General features: G+C 35.0%; 1 protein-coding gene across 14 annotated transcripts in view; it reads left to right on the top strand.

Annotated features, from left to right (window-relative positions):
* The window catches only part of MEF2C (myocyte enhancer factor 2C), a 139,468-nt gene that overhangs the window by 68,905 nt on the left and 50,849 nt on the right, over positions 1–19,714 (top strand). For all 14 annotated transcript variants that reach the window (XM_082783651.1, XM_082783659.1, XM_082783656.1 and 11 more), the window contains one exon: positions 5,559–5,762. In XM_082783651.1, the coding sequence (XP_082639777.1) occupies positions 5,559–5,762 (204 nt within the window). The remainder of the gene's footprint in view (positions 1–5,558; positions 5,763–19,714) is intronic.

Below are 19,714 nucleotides of genomic sequence, written 5' to 3'. Positions count from 1 at the left end.
AAGAGCCTTTCATTTAATACGACATGCCTAAGTGTTGCATAAAGGGAGGTTTGTCTAGAGTGAATCCTGCACTGATGCTTCTTCCCAGGCCCACTGAGTGCTGCTGTAAAGATTGTTGCAGCCAAGGCTCATCATATGACAAACAGCTCTAAACACAAATCGAATAGGAGGAAGTGGAAGAAAAAAATACAACAAGAGCTCTTGCCTCTCTGGTAGTGATTTGGGTTTTCAACATACGGTAGGATTAGGTGCCTGACAGTGCATTTTAGTCAAGAGCCCTTTGGTTTATATGTTGCCAGCTTAACTTTATTTTTTTTGAAAGTTAGGTAGATTGCTCACATAGTACCTCCCATTTGTTACATGTCTTTTATCCGCCATACCTACTCCAGCCCTGGTGTCAAAAATTTAGACATTCTGGATGAAATAAGGAGAAAGAGAATTGTATTTCTTACTGACCAGGCAGTATCTGTAACAGATACTTCTATGCATCAGTCGTCCCTGTTTTTCACTAGTCACTCACACATGTTTAATGGCAGGAAACATACATAGGAAGTATTATGTGCACAGTGCCTGTTTCTCTCATTTTCCTATGTCAGCAACTGTATATCTTTATAATCAGGATAGGAATAAGTAAGGGGAACACTGATACTTTACCACAGACTGGACTGAATTGCTTGAAAGATCACAGGACTGCTATTTTCAAACCAGAAAAGGTTAGCATATATGATATGATTGTTAGTGATGAATATGGAGTACTCATAATAGTATCAGTGTAATGGCTTGGCCATCTAAAATCAGCCTCTCAGAGTGTGTGAGTTTTCAGAAGAAGGACTGGAAGGGCCTGAATTTAAATAGATAGATAGATAGATAGATAGATAGATAGATAGATAGATAGATAGATAAACACATAAAGTGTCCCTGAAGGCTGGGAGTGTTTGTAGTTGTTTCTGTCTGATGAATTACTGATGAATTAGCATCTATAAGAAGCTCACTCTTCTTGTTACAGATTTAGCTGAATAAAGACCATTGCCAGTGACCACTGTTACCATTGACTAGTAGACTATGGTTTGAAAAACGGGATGGACTCATTCACACATGCACATATGAACACATTTAAATTTCAGGACATGAATGAATTCTTACTCATAATCAAAAAACATTACCTTCTAGTGTATTTAGTTTTAGTACATTTTAGTTACTAGAGATTAAGTAAGAAAGGCTGCCCCTGGGCCAAATTACCAACTAAATGGAACATATCAGAGTGTGTGCTCATGTAGCCATGTATTCAGGCTGTCTACAGTGACTAGTCCATCAAATATCCATCAGAAGACTCTTGCAGCTTTATGCCTGAAAAGCTAGCTGAGAAGTGTTTCCATCTTGCTAAAGAAGAGCCAGAGCTGAAGTGGAAAGATGTCCTCTTTTGTAAATGCCTTTCCTTTAGCACATACTGTAGGTTTCATCTTTAGCCAGAATTTAATCTGAAATGTATAAAAAGCTTACCTTGACTTATATCAAGGAAGTTGGAAGCTCACTCCATCACTGTGTTTTTAATTTTCCCAATATTTGAAAACAGCGTCTGTAAAGTCATAAGTATTTATATTTCTTCACATATAAAAATGCTGCAGGATTTAGTAACCTAACTTTTAGGTACCACTATTCCTGTTAAGACAATGGTTTTAAGTTTTTTAAAGTGAACTTTAAATAAATAAATGAATTATAGTGTTAAGATAGTGGTAATACTAGGCTAGTGTTTGTTTTTGTTGTTAATGTACAGGGTTGGAATTCAGTTATTTTTTCTCATGTTTAAGAGGCAAGTGTGGTACTCTCTACACACTGCTCTTTTTGCAATACATTTTAAACTATGCATAAAAAAGCCTCATAAAAGTATTTAGGAACAGTGTCACTATTGCAAACCTTGTGTTTTATATATACATGCTTAAAGGGTTTGAAAAACTGTTGAACACTGGTCTCTTATCTATTCCACTTCCTCCCTCCACTGCACTTTCATTCCTCCCAATTCTCACACCAACGTTATAAAATACTATAGCCCACAAAGAGAAGGACTTCATACATTGCCTATCACATTTCTAAAAATCAGAAAAGCTATAACCTGAAAAAGATCTGAAAATTATCAGTGGTTTAGACAGCAGGCATAATTAATCATATCTTAATTAATATTTACAGAAAAGAATATTTAAGTGTTTTGATTATTGCCACTGGAAAAAAAAAAAAAAAAAAAAAAAAGTTAAATATTAAGCAGGTACTATTGAAATGCATGCAGTCTTTTGGTTATACTTTTTTCAAATAAGTTGATGAATTGTCACATTGTACGTGTGTTTACTTTCAGTCTCACTAATGCTCTTTATGTCAAATGACAAAATTAAATTGTAAGCTGATATACGGTACTATCATGACTGAAAATTTTGAATGCAGTATAGGACATTGAGACCATGTGACCACTCAGATTTTTGGTACCGTGCAGCTACTCCAAAGCTCATGTGGACTGTGTGTGTCTTGTTCATTTTCAGCGCTGAATCAGTTCAAGAAAAAGTGAAGGATGAGCATCTTAAGAGATGATTTCATGCCTTCCACCTAGACAAAAAAAAAAAAAAAAAAAAAAAAAAAAAAGAAAAAAAGACCAAATGTTTTAAATAATTTGTGTTATTTTTTACTACTTGGATTTTTTTTTTTTTTTTTTTGCAATACTATAATACTGTATGCTATCATAAGAAAGTTTATTAGATACGTCTAGGTTACTTGAGTATGATTAACATAACAAATGGTTAACAAATTCTGACTATAGAGAGAAGCTAAGCAATAAAGATATTGCCTCCTTCTATAGCTCACCAAAATATTATGCAGTATGGAAGAGAAGTTTGTTCATCTTACTTAGGTAGCCACATAGAAGAGAGTATGAAAGATGGCCATTCGTTTCTATATGACTTGAAGACTATTCTTAATATTTTCTGAGGTTACGGACCTTTCTTTATACATTTTAAAATACAGGTTGACTCATAGAAACTGTTGTAAAATCAAGTTAATTTATATATATATGAATATGCAATATATACATAAAGATATGACACTATGAATAGCATATTTGAAAGGAAAAGTAATATTGCAGATCACTGCACAGACAGTGATTGCTTTTAATGCACCAAGCAGCAGTGGCTAAAATATTATCTGATAGATTTTGAAAATATTTGAAAGATCTGTTAAGTGCAAATCAAATTCAGAGAAATTAAGATTATGTTTCAAATAAAGGGAAAAAAAATACAACAACAACAACAACAAAAAAGTCTAGCTTATCTCATGTTCTTTTTTCAATTTCCACAAAAAGGAACTCTAACCAGTATCATTCTGGGGATATGTATTATGAAATAAGTATGTGCTATGCAGCACAGCTGTGTGGTTACTCTAAATGTTCAGGAGGATCTAACAGTAAACACAAACAGTGGCTTTAAAGATATTTCTGTACTGGAGTGTACTTTGATGGTAAGAAGCTGTAACATGCTAAATTCTGAGGTTTATGTGCAACAGAAACCATACTGTGTAGAGATACTCCACCTACAGCACTGTGGTCAAAAAGTTGATTGAAAGGCATTTTAGATGCAGAAAAATATGTTGAGTTAGTCCATTTTATTTTCTGTATGTTTAGCTTTTTCTAAATGTTAAACATATATATTTGTTTCAACAAATACATTGCAATTTTCTGTAATCACAGAAAACATTAAAGCAGTATTTGGAATGCTAGTCTATTTTTCAGAATTTGAATGATGTTTTGTTACCTATCACATTATTCATTCCAAATATCAAAAGCTAATGAGACAGACAAATTTAGATAAAATTTACAATCAACTATACGATCAACTATACATACTTGAGACCAGGACTGTGGAAAATGTGTTTATAAAATGCTTGAATAATTGTATTTAATAGCAGTCCATCTTTCTTAAGAGTACATTGACAGAGGCTAAAGAGATGGAAATGACAAGAAAAGGAATGATATTTGATATACATTTGGGAGAATACCTGTTCATACATAGAGTCTTATCTTTTTGGGATGGGCTAACAAATAGGGGTCACGTTTTCCAAGGCATGGCCTGGTGGGATCGTAAGGTAGGCTGGGGCTGCAGTTAGCATTAACCTGCCTTAGGAGTATGACAAGATAAAACAGCAGGCTTATGAACTGCATAGAAAGGAATCTTCTTGCCACAGCGTTAAAGTGCAGAGATACTACTCATTAAGAAACTGAGCAACAAGTATGGGATTGGGCTGATTTACAAACTTGGTTTGCGATCACCTGTCCTTGCTGTATCAAATAGCCTGTCTACATATTAAATTTGATTAGTTATAGCCTTAGCAAAACCATATTTTATCTGAAAAAAAATATTTTCACTCAAAATTATTGGAGAGGAAAATAGATGTAAAAAATTCACAGTTATTGCATGCACTTGGTAGAAATTGCATACATGAAGAAACAGAACAAAGAGAAACAAATTCAAACATATGATTAGCTAAAGCAACTAATGGACTTTTTTTATTCTAAGCCACATGTCTTCCTGGAGCTTGTAAGATAGTGCAGAAAAGAAAGAGGAAAAGCATTTATATGCTGTGCAGAATCTTTCTTTGTCAAAACAGTCTCTCTAGAAAGTTATAGTTATGTAGAGTTCAGATGTTTTTCCTACTGCCTAGGCTTTCATGAAGTGTTAGGACATGAGCTGGCCTACTCAGAACACTCAGCATATCCCTGCTTTTACCTCTATAACATGACCCAAAGTCCTTTGTACTAAAAAATGTCAGTTCGTATTTCTGAGCATCTAATTTGAAAAGAGATAAAGTGTGCTACATCTATGTATTAAAAAAAAAAAAAAAAAAAAAAAAAAAAGACCTTATTTAAAGATGGTATTACTTGCTGGAAAACTAATGTTCTTCATTCTTTCTTTATATTTTTAATTTTTTAAATAAGAACTTGAGCGTTAAATAAGGTGTTCTTAACTTTTTAGTCCTAGATATTTCCTCAAAACTATTCTGTGTTTCCATGAACAACGTATCTTTTTTACACTACTTACATTCTGTATGAAGTAATTTCTTCTACTAAAATTTAGTGTGAGTTGTGTGGCAATTGAATCTTAGTGAATCACTATCAAAACCAGAAACTGACTGCATGGCTTCTAGCTATTTGCCATTGCAAATCGAAGCTGCACCTTTAAGACATTGATGACAGAGATGTACACAGTATAAAGAGTGTTTAAGGGAAAACTACAGGAATTAAAAAGTTACAAAGATGTAGCATCTGTAGAAGTACAAGAAAATTAACTGTAGCCTTTATCGGTACCTTGAATATTTTGTAATGAGAGTAAATACATTTCCTCACTTACATAGTAAATACACATACTTATATTCTATTTTGGAACTCTCTTTGTACTTACATGCTTTCCTTCTGAACTTGCTCAATTCAAGGACAACAGCAGTCATGTATATTTCCAAAACAAATAAGAAGGACTACAAAGATTAACTTGGGGATTATTGACAGTTTTTTTTTTTTTTTTCTCTAGGTGACATTTACAAAGAGGAAATTTGGGTTAATGAAGAAGGCTTATGAGCTGAGTGTTCTGTGTGACTGCGAGATTGCTCTGATCATATTCAACAGCACCAACAAACTGTTCCAGTATGCCAGCACCGATATGGACAAAGTGCTGCTGAAATATACCGAGTATAATGAGCCGCATGAGAGTCGAACAAATTCAGATATTGTTGAGGTAAGATTTTGTGTTCTCTGAGGGCTCTTTTTTGACTTTGCTTTGAGACCAAGGTGTTCAAACTGACAGACCCAATCGTGTTTTCTTAAGGGTCACACCCTGGGAGTGACCTAGCAGCAAGAGAACAGAACATGGATGGAGGAGTGTTGCTGGGGGGGATGGAGATGGTGTGAGACATGGAAGAACAGCAGAGACTGGAGGGAACCCATATATTTTGTGAGCTGTGTTCTCCTGCTGAGCCTCAAATGCTCAACAGAAATTCCTGTGATGGGATCTCTTGCCCCCAGTTACTCAGATTTCTGTGCTGCTTTGTCCCTTGAGTCCTCTCCATGTCTTAGCCACTACCTCCCAGATGAATCTTCTCCTTGTCTCCTAGCAGCTCCTAAAGATGTGCTCCCCAGAAAACATTGCATGCATTGTCTCCTCATTCCAAAAATTATGATGTCCTCCGGCCAGGAGGAACAGAAAAAAGGCATTCTAAGAGACATGGAAGAAAATTTAAAGAGATTTAGAACCACTGTTTTAAGGCATTCAAGTGACTTTTTTAGAAGCTCTTGCTTATTTACAGAAATGGGAAGTTTAACAGATTGCAAGGAAAGTTTACTTGATAACTACACATAATAACAAATGTTACATCTCTCTCTCATACAGAATGCTGTAATGGTAATAATAATGATAACAGTACTGAAGCAACACTATCAAAATGATGGAGACACCTTATAATTACTTTCAAAAATTAATTTAGTCAGGGCAAGTTGTATTTACCATTACTGGAAATTATTCATTAAAATTCAGTATTTTCAATGTTAAGCTGTACTATTTACAGAAAAATCAGTTTAATATCTAATCACATTAAGATTCAAGCCATCCCAAGTAAATGAAGCTTTCAATAATTCTGTTTGAATAGCAAAATACTCAGAGTAATATCTGAAAAATTGCCTACGTGGCTTACACAAGTCCTTTTTTTCAAAGCACCTAATTGGTCAGGCATCTAGTGGTATCATTTACAGAGTTTTGGAAGGAAAATCAATGAAACTTTCATCATTCGCCTACACATTTAAATTATTTCAGATAATTTTAATGTTAATTTCAGATTTTTAAATAATCTGTATGTTGTCAAAAATGAGAGTTTGTTGCTTTTGGAATTAACACCTGCATCATCCCTGTATTTGAGACTAGCAATGGAGGAAGGAAAATGTGTAAGTTACAAATATGCTGTTTTGATGGAGAAAATATACTGCATAATGGGCATCATTACACTTGTTGCGAGATGTCACAGTCCAACACCTTGGTTTGCAAAGACTGTAACACAGTAATGTATATCACATTTCTGTGTATCGTCATGTCAGCATATAGGATGGGGCTGTTCATGATCTCCTAGCAGATTTTCTCCCCTGTTAAGAGAAGGTGATGTTCTGTCAGCAGAAGCAAAATTAATGTGAGTTAGGACTAAGAGGAAAGTACATAATTTCTTCCTCCTCTCCATCATCTCTTTTCCTCTCATAGTTCAAATCTCTTATATTGACATGAAGCCTTTCCTGTCACCCAAAGCTGGTCAGCCCATGTCCTGTTCAGCGGAATTCAAAATCTGTCCCCAAAATAATTCCCTGTCCTTTTTCAGTGGCACAGAGCCAGATTATTCTTAGCAGGAAAAGTTTCCTGTGATATCTTTACTTCTTCCTGCAGGCTTTCTTGTGGGAACTGGGAAAGTTAGCCACTTGCAAGGGACTCACTACTTCTTCACATTGGATGAAGATGCTTTTTCTTATAAAAAAAAAAAGGGGGGGGGGGGGCGGGGCAGTGAAAACAAAATGTAAGATAACGTCCATTCTGGTGTAACTGTAATTTTAAGAAAGAGTAATTTCTGCACCTACCAAGTCCATTTCCTGCATGAACAGTGTCCCAGTCTGGGTAGGCTGATAGGCAATTTTTCATGCCAATGCATATTTTTCTAGCTATATCCAAAATTTGTTGGGCATCCCTTTTCATTGCTCTAAAAGCAGCCAAATGAAAGTAAGTACCTGAAACAAACAGTATTTTATTTCAATAACCTACCAATGAAGTGCATTTTTATGTTTTGGGGTGGTTTGTTGTTCATTATTTTGGCTGCTTTTGTTTTGTTTTTTAATTGTTTTGTCAGCTCTAAATTAAGGCATTTGATTGTTTTGCTGTTATGGTTTTCAATGTTCTGCCTGTGATGCAAAATGCATAAGCCACACCATGTTTTCTGTTTCAGGATCAAAGGAGTGCTTGTGCAAGCACAGGTTTTGAACAAGTGTCCAATATTACCATGCCTTTACTTGATAATTAACAGTATTAATTAATATTATCACTTAACAATAGTACAATAGAGAACCAAGGCCCACAAAAGTATGCAATCTGAGAAATAGTTTGGATATATTTTTAGATACAAGATATAAATCTGCCACACATTTAAATATTTAAATTGATCAGTTAGAGTGACTACATTACACATATTTTCCATGTAAGTAGTCCATTTTTTCTTGCTTTCTGACAGCTAGATTTCACACTTACAGGTTTTTAATCATGTTCTTCTAGGGCAATCAACAGCAGCTGAGAATTAGACAGTGTTATTAAATCTGATCATTTTTAACTAAATGACTGTTCAATAACTATATTTCAGTGGAAGAAAAGGGCATAGCTGTGCTTTTAGATCTCTGCATAGAATTATAGAAAGAAAACTTTTTTAGGTAGACATGAAAATTTGAAATATAACTGTCAACTGTATAAAGGTCTTTAATTTAGAGTCCAATTTCTGTTCACATTGGACAAAATTAACTATTTAGTTACTTTCTCAATTGTGGTAGAACTGTGTTATCAGTCATTAGAATATGGTATCACTTTTTTGAAAAATCTGTATTTAAAATAAAAAAGAGTAGGTTTGTAATATGTAGTTAATTACTTTTAAGTTAAACCACTGTTACTCAAATAGAAAAAATACACAAATTTTCATGTAGGTTATTCATTTTATTAATCAGACATTTTCAATCTATTTACTCAGATTAATTATGTTTAGCATTTCCAAAAGAATGAGTCTTCAGGCTATTATTTATTATTTGAAATATCAGAAAACACCAACTGTTATGTATCTAACATGCACTGCACTGTTTTTCAAGGGAAAAATATTTTAAATTAATTTTAATATTTGTGTTTCTGCAGATCAAGCAATTTGGTCCTATTCAACCTATCTCTATATAATCGGATTATTGGTGTGATGTGAAATGAAGTGGTTAAGATTAAAGAGAATTCTAAAACTCTTTTTTGAGTTCAATTAGTGTTGTTCATTAAACTCTTTTTGTTTAATGATTTTAAAAAATAGCTTATACTTTCTTTACACATGTAGCAATTTTATTCACATGTAATATTAATAATTATAAGACTATGTAATTGAGATCATCTTTTCCAGTTGCCTCATTCAAAATTGAGATGATTAACATGCAATTTGGCTTATCTGAGTTCTTCAGCTCATAAAAATTATATATCAGCTGAATGTATTTCAGTTATTACCCAGTAAATAGACTTCTGACTTCCACTGGTAACCAAAAATCAGCTCATATTCTTGAAGGAGAAATAATTTGCTCCATTCTCATGTTTGTCCATTTTCAGCGACAATGACAATTATTGCAAATCTCACTGAAGTCTGTGTGGCAGTTTTATAAAATGTATTAGTTCTGGAAAAAAAAAAAAAAAAAAGTGATGTTCATTCTGAGAATTCTGTTTAGAGTTAACTGTATTCCTAAAATTGAAGCTTTTATGTCCTCACCCACAAAACCACAGACGTTCATTCAATTTTGCTTCAGTTAAAAAGTGCATGCTGGTTGCTGGATATAGTAACTTATTTTAGGGAATAGCAGAACCTGTGCCAGGTTGCTATACCCTTGGACACTGAAAAGGAAAGATTAATTTCACCTTTATGTTAACTTCCCAGTGGCATATGTATATACCAAAAACAATACATTCAGCAGCTCTCATTCAGAGTCCTGTCACACAATTACTAGAAGATTAGTAATTCTTTACTTTAAAATGGAACTACATTTTCAGTCATTACAAAATCCTGCAGTACTTACTACATACTTTTGGTGCAGAAGTAGCTTTTTTACAACTAGATTTACAATTTTCCTTAGAAGTTTTTCAATACCTCCAGCTACTATTCACTTTAACAGAAAAAAAAATTACTTTATAGGTCTGTCATTTAACATTATCAGCACAATTGTATTGTCAAGAGGTTTTGTTTTTGTGTGTGTGTTTTTTCTTTTATGGCAATGAGGAAATGGGGAACAAGTGTGTCAGAGTTTTACAACTGACAACTACATGCATTATGCATTTTTTGTGTTTATTTAGCATAAGGCCAGATCTCCTTTCTTCTGTAAAACCAAATTGGATGCAACACAACTTATTTCAGTGATATTTCTTTGTCACACTGTAAGTAAGAAGAGAATTCATGCGAAAGCACAGCAAGCTTTGGTGCTTAGGAGCTCAGAAAGGACATCCCATTGGAGGGGTGTACTTTACAGTATAAATACTGCATCTTGGCAGCAAATGTAATTACAGTCACAATCCTAGCCATGTTACAGAAATCTACTGTGGTTCTTCAGCTAAGCCATCAAGACTTTGCTGATTTAAGGTGAAATTTCCTGCCTGTTTTCTCTCTCACTGTCCTGTCTTCCTTGTCATTTTTTTCACATCAAAGCATCAGCCACTGTCTTGGCTTTAGCAGGTTTCCAGTGAGTTTTTACCAAGCCCTGTTTTGATTCTATTTATTTGACATTAATACCCTGATCCTTTCTCTGTGTGCACGTAAATCATTCCCCCACAACTCACGAACTGCCTCATCTTTCAGCTCTTTTCAGGTCGCTGATCTGTCAGTTGCTTTGACCCTTCTGCTCTTATCATCCCCATTTCTCTAGCTGGCTTCTATTTGTCTGCTGATTCAGTGGTCACTACATTTAACTCAAGTTCTCCTACTAGGTCAGCCCTTTCAAATTCATCCCATTAACCATATCTTCCGTTTTCTGGCACAGACAGATCCACCTCCTCAGTTCCCCTCTGCCATACCACTAATCACTGGTAGAGAAAAAAGAGGAACAACACTAACTTCCTCCGTTTTTTCTCTTTGCTAACTGAGCTTCTGTTATCAATGCTGATCACCCAGCAGATCTTCTCTGATTTTTTTAAGTTTGTTCCTTAAAACTGCTACTTTTCATGCATGCATAAACATTTGTCTGTGATCTTTGCAGTTGTCTTTTATCTTACAAGAACTCCTCCATGACCTCTCTGTCTTTTCCTTTTTTTGATATATCTGACTTCCTATCTGCCTTTGGTTCTGTCTTTCAGTGGCATCTTTCTTCAAATAATCCTTTATTTATCTCTCTTTTTTTTTTTTCTTATGTCTTCTAAATCATTTTTACACTTTGAAGGAGTTCAAGCACCTAGCTTTACAGATAGAAAGAAGTCAGCTCCTGCAATACACCATCAAATCCTTCTCCTTCAATAAAACCTTATCATCATTTGGCTTTTCAGCTGTACATTGTCCTACTCTGGTTTTGGTTTGTTGTTTTTTTGTTTTATTTTGTTTTGTTTTATTTTAGCCTTAATATTTACAAGCATAATATACCATTTCAACCACCTCTCCATTCACTCTCGCAAAACTGCATTTTACTGTATTTTAATGGACACTAACTGGTCCCACCTTACAGTATTTACAGTCCTATTTCAGACATGGCACAGTAAGAACAGGTAGCAAAATAAGGTGATAACGATCCTGTAACATGATTATCTTAGAATCACAGAATGGTTTGGGTTGGAAAGGACCTTAAAAATCATCCAGTTCCAGACCCCTGCCATGGGTAGGGACACCTCCCACCAGCCCAGGCTGCCTCCAGCCCCATCCAGCCTGGCCTTGGGCACTGCCAGGGATGGGGCAGCCACAGCTCCTCTGGGCAGCCTGGGCCTGTGCCTCAGAGTAAAGAATTTCTTCTAAACACCTAATCTAAATCTATCCTCTTTTAGTTTCTGTTTTAGTCAAAACATATTTCTCTCTCTCATGTTGGGTGAACTCTTAAAGACACCAAAGACTGTGTCAAGAATTAGCCTGAGCTACTTTAGGAGACCTTAATTAGCCTAGGGTTGTTGTGTTAGCATTGCTGGTTGGCCATGGGGAAAAAGAGAAAAAAAAAAAAAAGAAAAAAAAAAGTAGTTCTGATTTGCAAGAAGTTTTGAGTTTTTTTTACATGTTTTTGAGTAATTTGCCAATGATAAATTCTGTCTTAAAGATAATCAGAATCTGGCACTGTCATTTTAATTTGTTCTCTGTAGGTTCATACAACTTCATTGTTCTAGTAATTGTTGCATTTACCTTTTGTAGAGCATTTTCCTTCCCCAGTGTACTCCTGTGTTTGGTGCAGGAGAATGAACTGCACATAGCAAGAGAGATTAGTGCCAATCACAACAGCATTTCCCACCTAGGGAAAGAGCTAAACTTGTAAACACTTGAAACTCTTACTGCAGGTTGCACATCCTATGTGTTCTACAACACACAGAGACATCTTTACACAACTTATTGTTAAGATGTTAGGAAACAAAGTAATACCAAGGCTTGTAGGGTGGTGGCATTCATAATATTGCTTGTGTGTGTGTGTTGCTGCTTTCTAAGAAATGATTTTGCTCTAAAAAATGTCCAGTGAAAACATGCAACTAAAGATAGGTAAAAATGAATACTTCTGTGGCTTTCTAGAAGAACTTGCTTAAACTGAAAATCTGATAGATGTTTAGGTTGACCAGCAACAGAGGGGTAACATGCAAGAAATGCCACTGAGTCTCCAATGAGTCCCCTTGAGACATAAAACTTAGCACATCTTTAGCACATTGGAAGGTTGGAGATGATGAGAATAGCATTAAAGCGGCAAAAGCTGTGTGCATGTGGTAGGCTGTGTATTGTGCCTGAGAGGAATACCACAGTCCTGTTTTGATGATGGACTTACTGCACTTTATCTCACCAACAGGTGAGCTGGGGTCCTATAGCACATGCAGGATTAGTCACTTGTTGGGGAAGTTCTGAATGAGATGAAGGAAAAAAATATCATTCTGCCAATTATTTCTAAAGGTCACAGAGCTAATGACTAGCTGGGAGGTTAATTAGATTCTGAAAGCCTCTTCATATCAATTAAGACTCTTATCTGTATATTTGTAGTAAATAAACCCATATAACTCCCTAAATGTGCTCCTTTTAGGAGAAGTAAGGCAACTGTTGGAGTTTGTTTAATGTAATAAGAGTATTTTCTTGTCTTGGCATCATAACATAATACTGAATATAAACAAGCCAAGAAATACACACCAAGTCAGCTCTTCAGCTGTTAAAATCGGTGGAATTATTTCAGCTTACCATGGGCTGAAGATCTGGGACAGTATAGAAAGTAAACTTGAATGTAAGAAAGGTTATTCAGGGTGATCTAAAGACAGTACAGTCTATTGGATACTGCCCTGGACTAGGACTCATGAGACTTGAATTTTATTAATAGCTTTGCCAAATACTGTTGTGTGACCTTGGACAAGTTACATTTCCTCTTAATGCTTCAGTTTCCCTGTCTGTAAAATGGGGATAGCATTATTGATTTCCTCTGTAAATTGGTTGAAGACCAGCTAGATAAAAAAACAGCTACTATTACCAGTTTCCACAGGCCAGAAGATGATTGGACAGGGTCAACTGGCCAAAGAATTTCATTTAAATGATGATTTAGACTTTTTAAGTGCTTGCTTCTTGTTTCATTTTTAGTAAGTATGAGCCAAACCATTATTGCTAACCTCACGTATGACAAAATCATGGGATGGGCTTCAAGATCTTCAGCATTTTTGCAATACTACTTTGGTCTTTCTCTGCTTTCTGAGTTTTGAGCATTTGGAAAACATGTTTGTAACCTAATATTTTCATATGAGTTTTTTCCTATATTTTTCCTAACCATGGTAAGTACAAAAAGGTCATGAAGGGGAAAATATCCCATTTTCAAATAATGAAAAAAAAAAAAAAAAAAAAAAAAAAAAAAAAACAATTAAATCTTAATTTCATTAGTTTTTTCAAGCAAATAATTTAGAAGTGAATATTTTTAAACAAAAGATGATATTCTTACCTTATCTCATGATTCCAGCAATTTGGACTTTTTGTAAATATTAGCTACTACAAGACCACAAGAAAAAAATCAAAACTGAAAAATTGTGAAAGGCAACTCTATTCTGTCCAAAGTAGTCCCTGAATGGGATAGCTATTCCAGTCACTGGGACTGTCCAAATTAGTCTCTCTACTACACCCAGTAGGTAACAGTTTGTTCCATTCCAGCTATCCACATGAGATTTTGACTCTTTATCTTTCCATCCACAAGCTATTATTTAAGCTTTCCTTGATAAATGCAGCATCTTGTTAATAACTCTAATAACTGATAGAGTTTTGATGCTTTACAACCTGTAAGAAAGATAACAGGACAAATGTAGACTTTTTTTTTTTTTTTTTTTTTTGAGTATACCTCAAAAAATGAAGCTAAGGGAAAGTTGCATAATTAGTTGCTTTGGCTTTTTTGTTTTACATTCTCTCTCTCTCTGAATAATAATAATAATAATAATAATAATAATAATAATAATAATAATAATAATAATAATAATAATAATAATAATAATAATAATAATAATAATAATAATGAAGGCTAGTTTTCCACTGATTCATTTGCAACAAGGACTTATTTGGCATGAAACCTATTTTTTAATCCTAATGGATGTCAAATAAAGTGAAGTAGCTCACCTGATAGCTCATTTTTCCATAACTGGTTGTAGAGAATAGGGACAGAGAAAAGTGGAATAGATGCAAATTCAGTTGCTCTGAAGCACATGTTATAGCAAAAGCTACTTTTGATTATATTTTGAGGGGCCACCTTGGTTTTAATTATTGAGGATCAGTCCTTGTTTTTGGTCATATCCTCGTGTTATTTTTCTTTCACTCTTTTGTTCTTAGTAATCATTTTTAAAATATTTTAATATCTTTGGAAAGGTTTTGGCTGGATTGTTGTAAAAATAATGTGATAACAAGGGTAAAAATACGTACAGAGTATACATCTTTCAAACTCTGTTCATGTTTCCTTTCTTTGTCAAACTGGGAACTTAAATCTGTATGTCTTAAAGCTAGGTCTATTTCACAGATGACTGTTTCTTTCTCCAAAACATGATATATCTGGCCGAGAAACTGGAAAAATCTTACATGTCTGTATAACATTCTTATAGCTTAATAGCTCCAAAGTTTTATCCCAATCTAGTCATTGGAGAATGTTCTTTGTTTTTGTAGTCACTGTTTCACATAGTAACAGCTTGTTGTATTTTGGTCTGTTTGCCAGAGGGTAGGTTTATTTTTAAATCCCTGAACTCTGAATTTTCTTTATTTTTCCAAGATTGGAAGCAGCTGAAACGCCTGGAGTTACAGGTTGAAGGGCTTGCTTCACAATATGAGATGGGAAGCTTCATCCCCTCCCCCTTTTGTGTTTTTCTTTTTTCGGATTTTTCCTAACAAATGTCTCTTAACTGATATTTGTCTAAAAATAGAAAATTGCCTAACTAAAAATAACTTGGCTCTCAGTCTTGCCAAGGAAAATGGAGAGGAATAGGCGTGGAATAGAAGGCTGAGTAATCCAGCTCTATTCATTCACAGATCCCTTTGAGAATGCAGGCGATGATAAAGTGCCCTCAAAAAACCACAGGCCTGACTTGCTCTCTTCAGACTCCTAGGTGCCAATAAACATTTTAGCCCAAGGATATATATTTTTTTCTCATAGATCATAAATACTTTCTGAAAGACAAGGCTTTGTTTCACAGAAGCTGAGTTACTGTCAAAAATAGCTGACTTTCCTAAGGTCCTTTTTTTTTTTTTTTTTTTTTTTTTTTTTTTTTTTTTTACTTTCCACATGTTATTTAATTTGTTTTCAGATGAGCAATGGCTGCAATGTCCTGTCAAGAAATACCATGAAATGTCACATATCTAGTTTGAATGAATGAAAAAATAGATGCTTTTCATTGATCTCATACTCACGTTTTTACCCTCAAAACTTCATAAAGAAAAGTTTATTACTCTGGTTCTGAGCAGTAAAAGTGGATGAGTAGAGAGCTGACCAATTTAATGCAGAAATCAAAGTATATCAGCAGAGCACTTCTTGAAATACATTTAAGTTTTTTATTTGTAATTCTTCATTTACCCAAAGCTCAGATTTGTGCAAGGGGTTAGAGGACATGCAAATGGCAAGGGGAAGGATCTAATTAACTTAAAAATAATCCTATTAAGAACTCTACAAAGCTGAAAATCTTAATTTGAAAAGCTGTCATATTAGAGAAAGTCAATCTGAATTTGTGCTAAAAAGGTTTTTATATCACCTCACCACCATGGTATGACAGCAGAAAAGACACCAGGAAGGACTGAGCATGTTATTTAAAACAGGAGTGTTTGTTGTTGTTCTGTGTGGAGTTTTTTTTTTTTTTAAATCTGAGTAACCTGGTCAAACACAGCAACAGGGTGTGGAAATGTCAGCACAGTTCACAGGGTTATTTGGGCCTGAGTATTGTTTTGTTCAGTTCCTGTAATGCTGCTTGTGATAAGACTCTGGAGACAAAGGACGATAATTGATGGAAGGGGACTTAAATCACTCCAAAAAGAATCAAGGTCCTTGTATTTGGGTACATCAACTCTTCTGGTCTCCTTCCTCCTTGTAAAGCATTTTGTCTTCTTGCATGCCGGCCCCCTACTGCTCTTTGTAATGGAGGCAGACCACAAGTGATTCCTTTATGTGGTACACAGCGTGTAATTGTGTCTGTGTGGTGTATTAGTAATTACCAAGGCTGAATTCCCGTATTGTATCTTCTCTGCAAGCATGGAAAAATAGGACACACTACCCTGTATTACCATTTTCAACCTAGATAGTGAGCTACTTATAGCAGTGTTCCAGAGACAAAGGCTTTTGTGAGCAAACCCATTTTTCATTTTTGAGACATCCCTGCTTTGAAAGGTAAATAAAAAATGTGGTAATTTACCTGGATTCTTACACAGCAATATTAATAAGAAGTTCAAAAATGTTATGTCTTCTGTTAACTCACAACTACCTTTAGTGTAAACTGCTGGACTTGCCCTCCTGTCCCCCAAAATTTTTTGTTTTGTTGGGCTCCCATAAGCTGTCAGCTCCTTTTTTTCAAACCACCATTGAAGACTGGGTGTTCTGAGGTTCCTGCAAAATCAGCCAGTGATGCACAGTTCTCCATATGCTTACAACAGGGAAAGGTTTTTCTTCAGTGTATAAATGTTTCCAGATGTGGGCCCTTAGCCATTGCTCATAGTTGTATCAGTAAAAAGAGTCCTACTCTATCAAAAATCAAAAACCTCTGTGATGTAAACTCCACCATTCGGGTCTGATTACACCCCTGACTTAAAGCCTGAAGTGGTCAATGAGAGCCTTCTGACTGACTTCAAAACCGTCTGGTTACAATTTATACAGACACCAATTTCTACGGATTCTATCGCATTTTGTAGTAAGCAAGACTATGATAGGTTTTATTTCTACAAACATTTACAGAAGTTCTGTTTCAGGCAGTGAAACTATTTAGAAGGGGAGAGTTGAATGCTCCAGTAAAAATTTGCAGTATCGTAGCTTCATTTCTGAAGCAGTTTCCCTGTCAGTACAAGTGGCAGAATTGGGACCTACATGCTACTCATACAATGAGTAGCATTTACTCTCCTTACATTTGTAAGTAAATGTGCACATCCCTTCCGTGCCACAGAGTTAACATCAGTGAACCCCCTCTCCGAGCAACAAAGGCACTGAACAGGAGGTGCTTCATCACGAAACACCAGGGAGGATGGGGATACAAAAAGTGTGGCTAGCCCTGACTTTCTGTGTACTTTGCCTGACCTGTTATAGGGAGCTGGCCTGCTTACCTTACCCATCTGTCTTGCACTATGCAAAATATCTCACTTCTCTTCTCCCCTGGTCTGCACACAGGTAACGCTGTCAGTTCTTGAGATGTCTTCCCACAGTTTTCATAGTTCTGGCAAAAGCTTTGTTAAACTTCAGAATGTGCTGACTTTTCTTCCTTGTTACTGTAAGAAGGAATAAATTAATTATTTATTTGTGTACTATAAGATTTGCATTCATCCTTTATGTATTATGTAGCTCGTATTGATTGGACTCCATTTGCCCTGAATTCAAGGAGGCCACTATGTGTTTGTTTATATAAAAGACAATTGAAATTAATGTAAGTTACCAAATTTGCAAGGCTATAAAACCTCAAACACATCTGTTTTATTATTCTACATTTTTAATATTCACAAGTCTAGTGGTCAGCAATGAATTGAAGTCCATAGGCCATAACTGTTAAGCATCTGCAGTACTTAAGTACTTAAACATCCATTGTTCCTTGACCAAAAAAAAAAAAAAAAAAAAGCATTTAAAACAGGGTTTCAGTCAAGATTTTCCTTTCTCTTTTAATTTTGCCATGGGTGTTTTTACATATGGTTACCGGTTAATGAAGGAGTAAACACACTATTAAAAGAAGTTGCATCATTTGTGCTCTAAATTTTAATTAACTGCATTAATGCTCTTGCATGATAGAGCACTATGTTAAAGGGAAAAATCTGTGATATATTGAATAGGCTTGCATTAAAAAAAATCGCAAACCCATTATTTACATCGTCCTGTTTGATATATAGACAACTATAATTACATTTTATAGTGCACAGTTATAAAAAATGTGCATGCACTTTACTTTGGGTTGTTAAAGTATATGTTTATTTCTTTGATCAAATGTTAGAGCACACAGCCTGTTCAAAGAAAGCAAATTATAGAAGAGTCAATAAGAGTATTTTAAACAACACACAGCTGTTATAGATTGATTCAAAAGAGATCAAAATCTTGACAAAGAAGCAATTCCTAATGGAATGTATGTTGTTTAAAGTGTATTTAGATTACTACAATAGAATCATAGCTATAACATGACCAAACATAAAAACACATAATTTATCCTTTCACAGTTATAATCCAAGGTTTGGTTATTACATACTTCTAGCATGTTCAAACACTTATCAATAAAATAGAAGCTTTACACTTTTGTCTCCAGCAGTTGTAAGTGTGCACTCTAGCATTTCCTCTGTACTCTGTTATAACCTATGTGAAAAGAAGCTTTCCTTTAAAAGGGTAAATTCTCCTACAACCCACATATATTGTTTAACTTGTGAATAAAAAATGTAATTACGCTCCGTTCTTTCCATCCTATACCCTAAAGTGTTTCAGAGAAGCAGCTACGCAAAACCTTTAAAATATGGCAACAAAGGTCATTTAGCAAAAAGCCTAATTGGAGGCATATGAACTTTGTGAGAAACCTTGTTGTTCGATATTGAAGATTTGTAGAGGCCTGAACTGTGCTCACTTAGGATGAACCCAATCTGGACCAAAATGGAGAGTCTTTTCCCTGTTTAAGCCCCCAAATATCTAGGAACTCTCAGCACTCTCTGAATAAATTAACTCTGGCAAGCATTTTCTAGGTATACCTAATGCAATGCACAAACCAAGCTTTACGCAAAACAGATTCAGAAAATACTGCTGGTCCACCATAACAAAGGAACAGAGACTACAGTTTTGTTCCTTTATTTAAGCTTTCTTTCTGCATTTGAACAGAGTCTTTTTAATGCAAAATGCAAACACCACCTCTGGAGCAGAAATCATATTTCAACAGACTCTCCCCTCAGATGAAAATGCTGTAACAAGCCACAAAGCTCTGTTGCCTATTGAGTTCTGTTTCTCTGACCCAACAAATGATATATTTGTTAATAATAAAAAAAAAAAAAAAAAAAAAAAAAGAGAGAGAGAGAGAATATAACCAGGAAGTGCAGAGATTTAATCCATCTAGAATTGTACAAAGCA

The sequence above is a fragment of the Aythya marila genome (genome assembly GCF_965140915.1).
Source record: "Aythya marila genome assembly, chromosome: Z".
Classification (NCBI taxonomy): domain Eukaryota; kingdom Metazoa; phylum Chordata; class Aves; order Anseriformes; family Anatidae; genus Aythya; species Aythya marila.
Note: the sequence above shows the minus strand (reverse complement) of the source record. Positions and strands in the feature narration are given on the sequence as shown.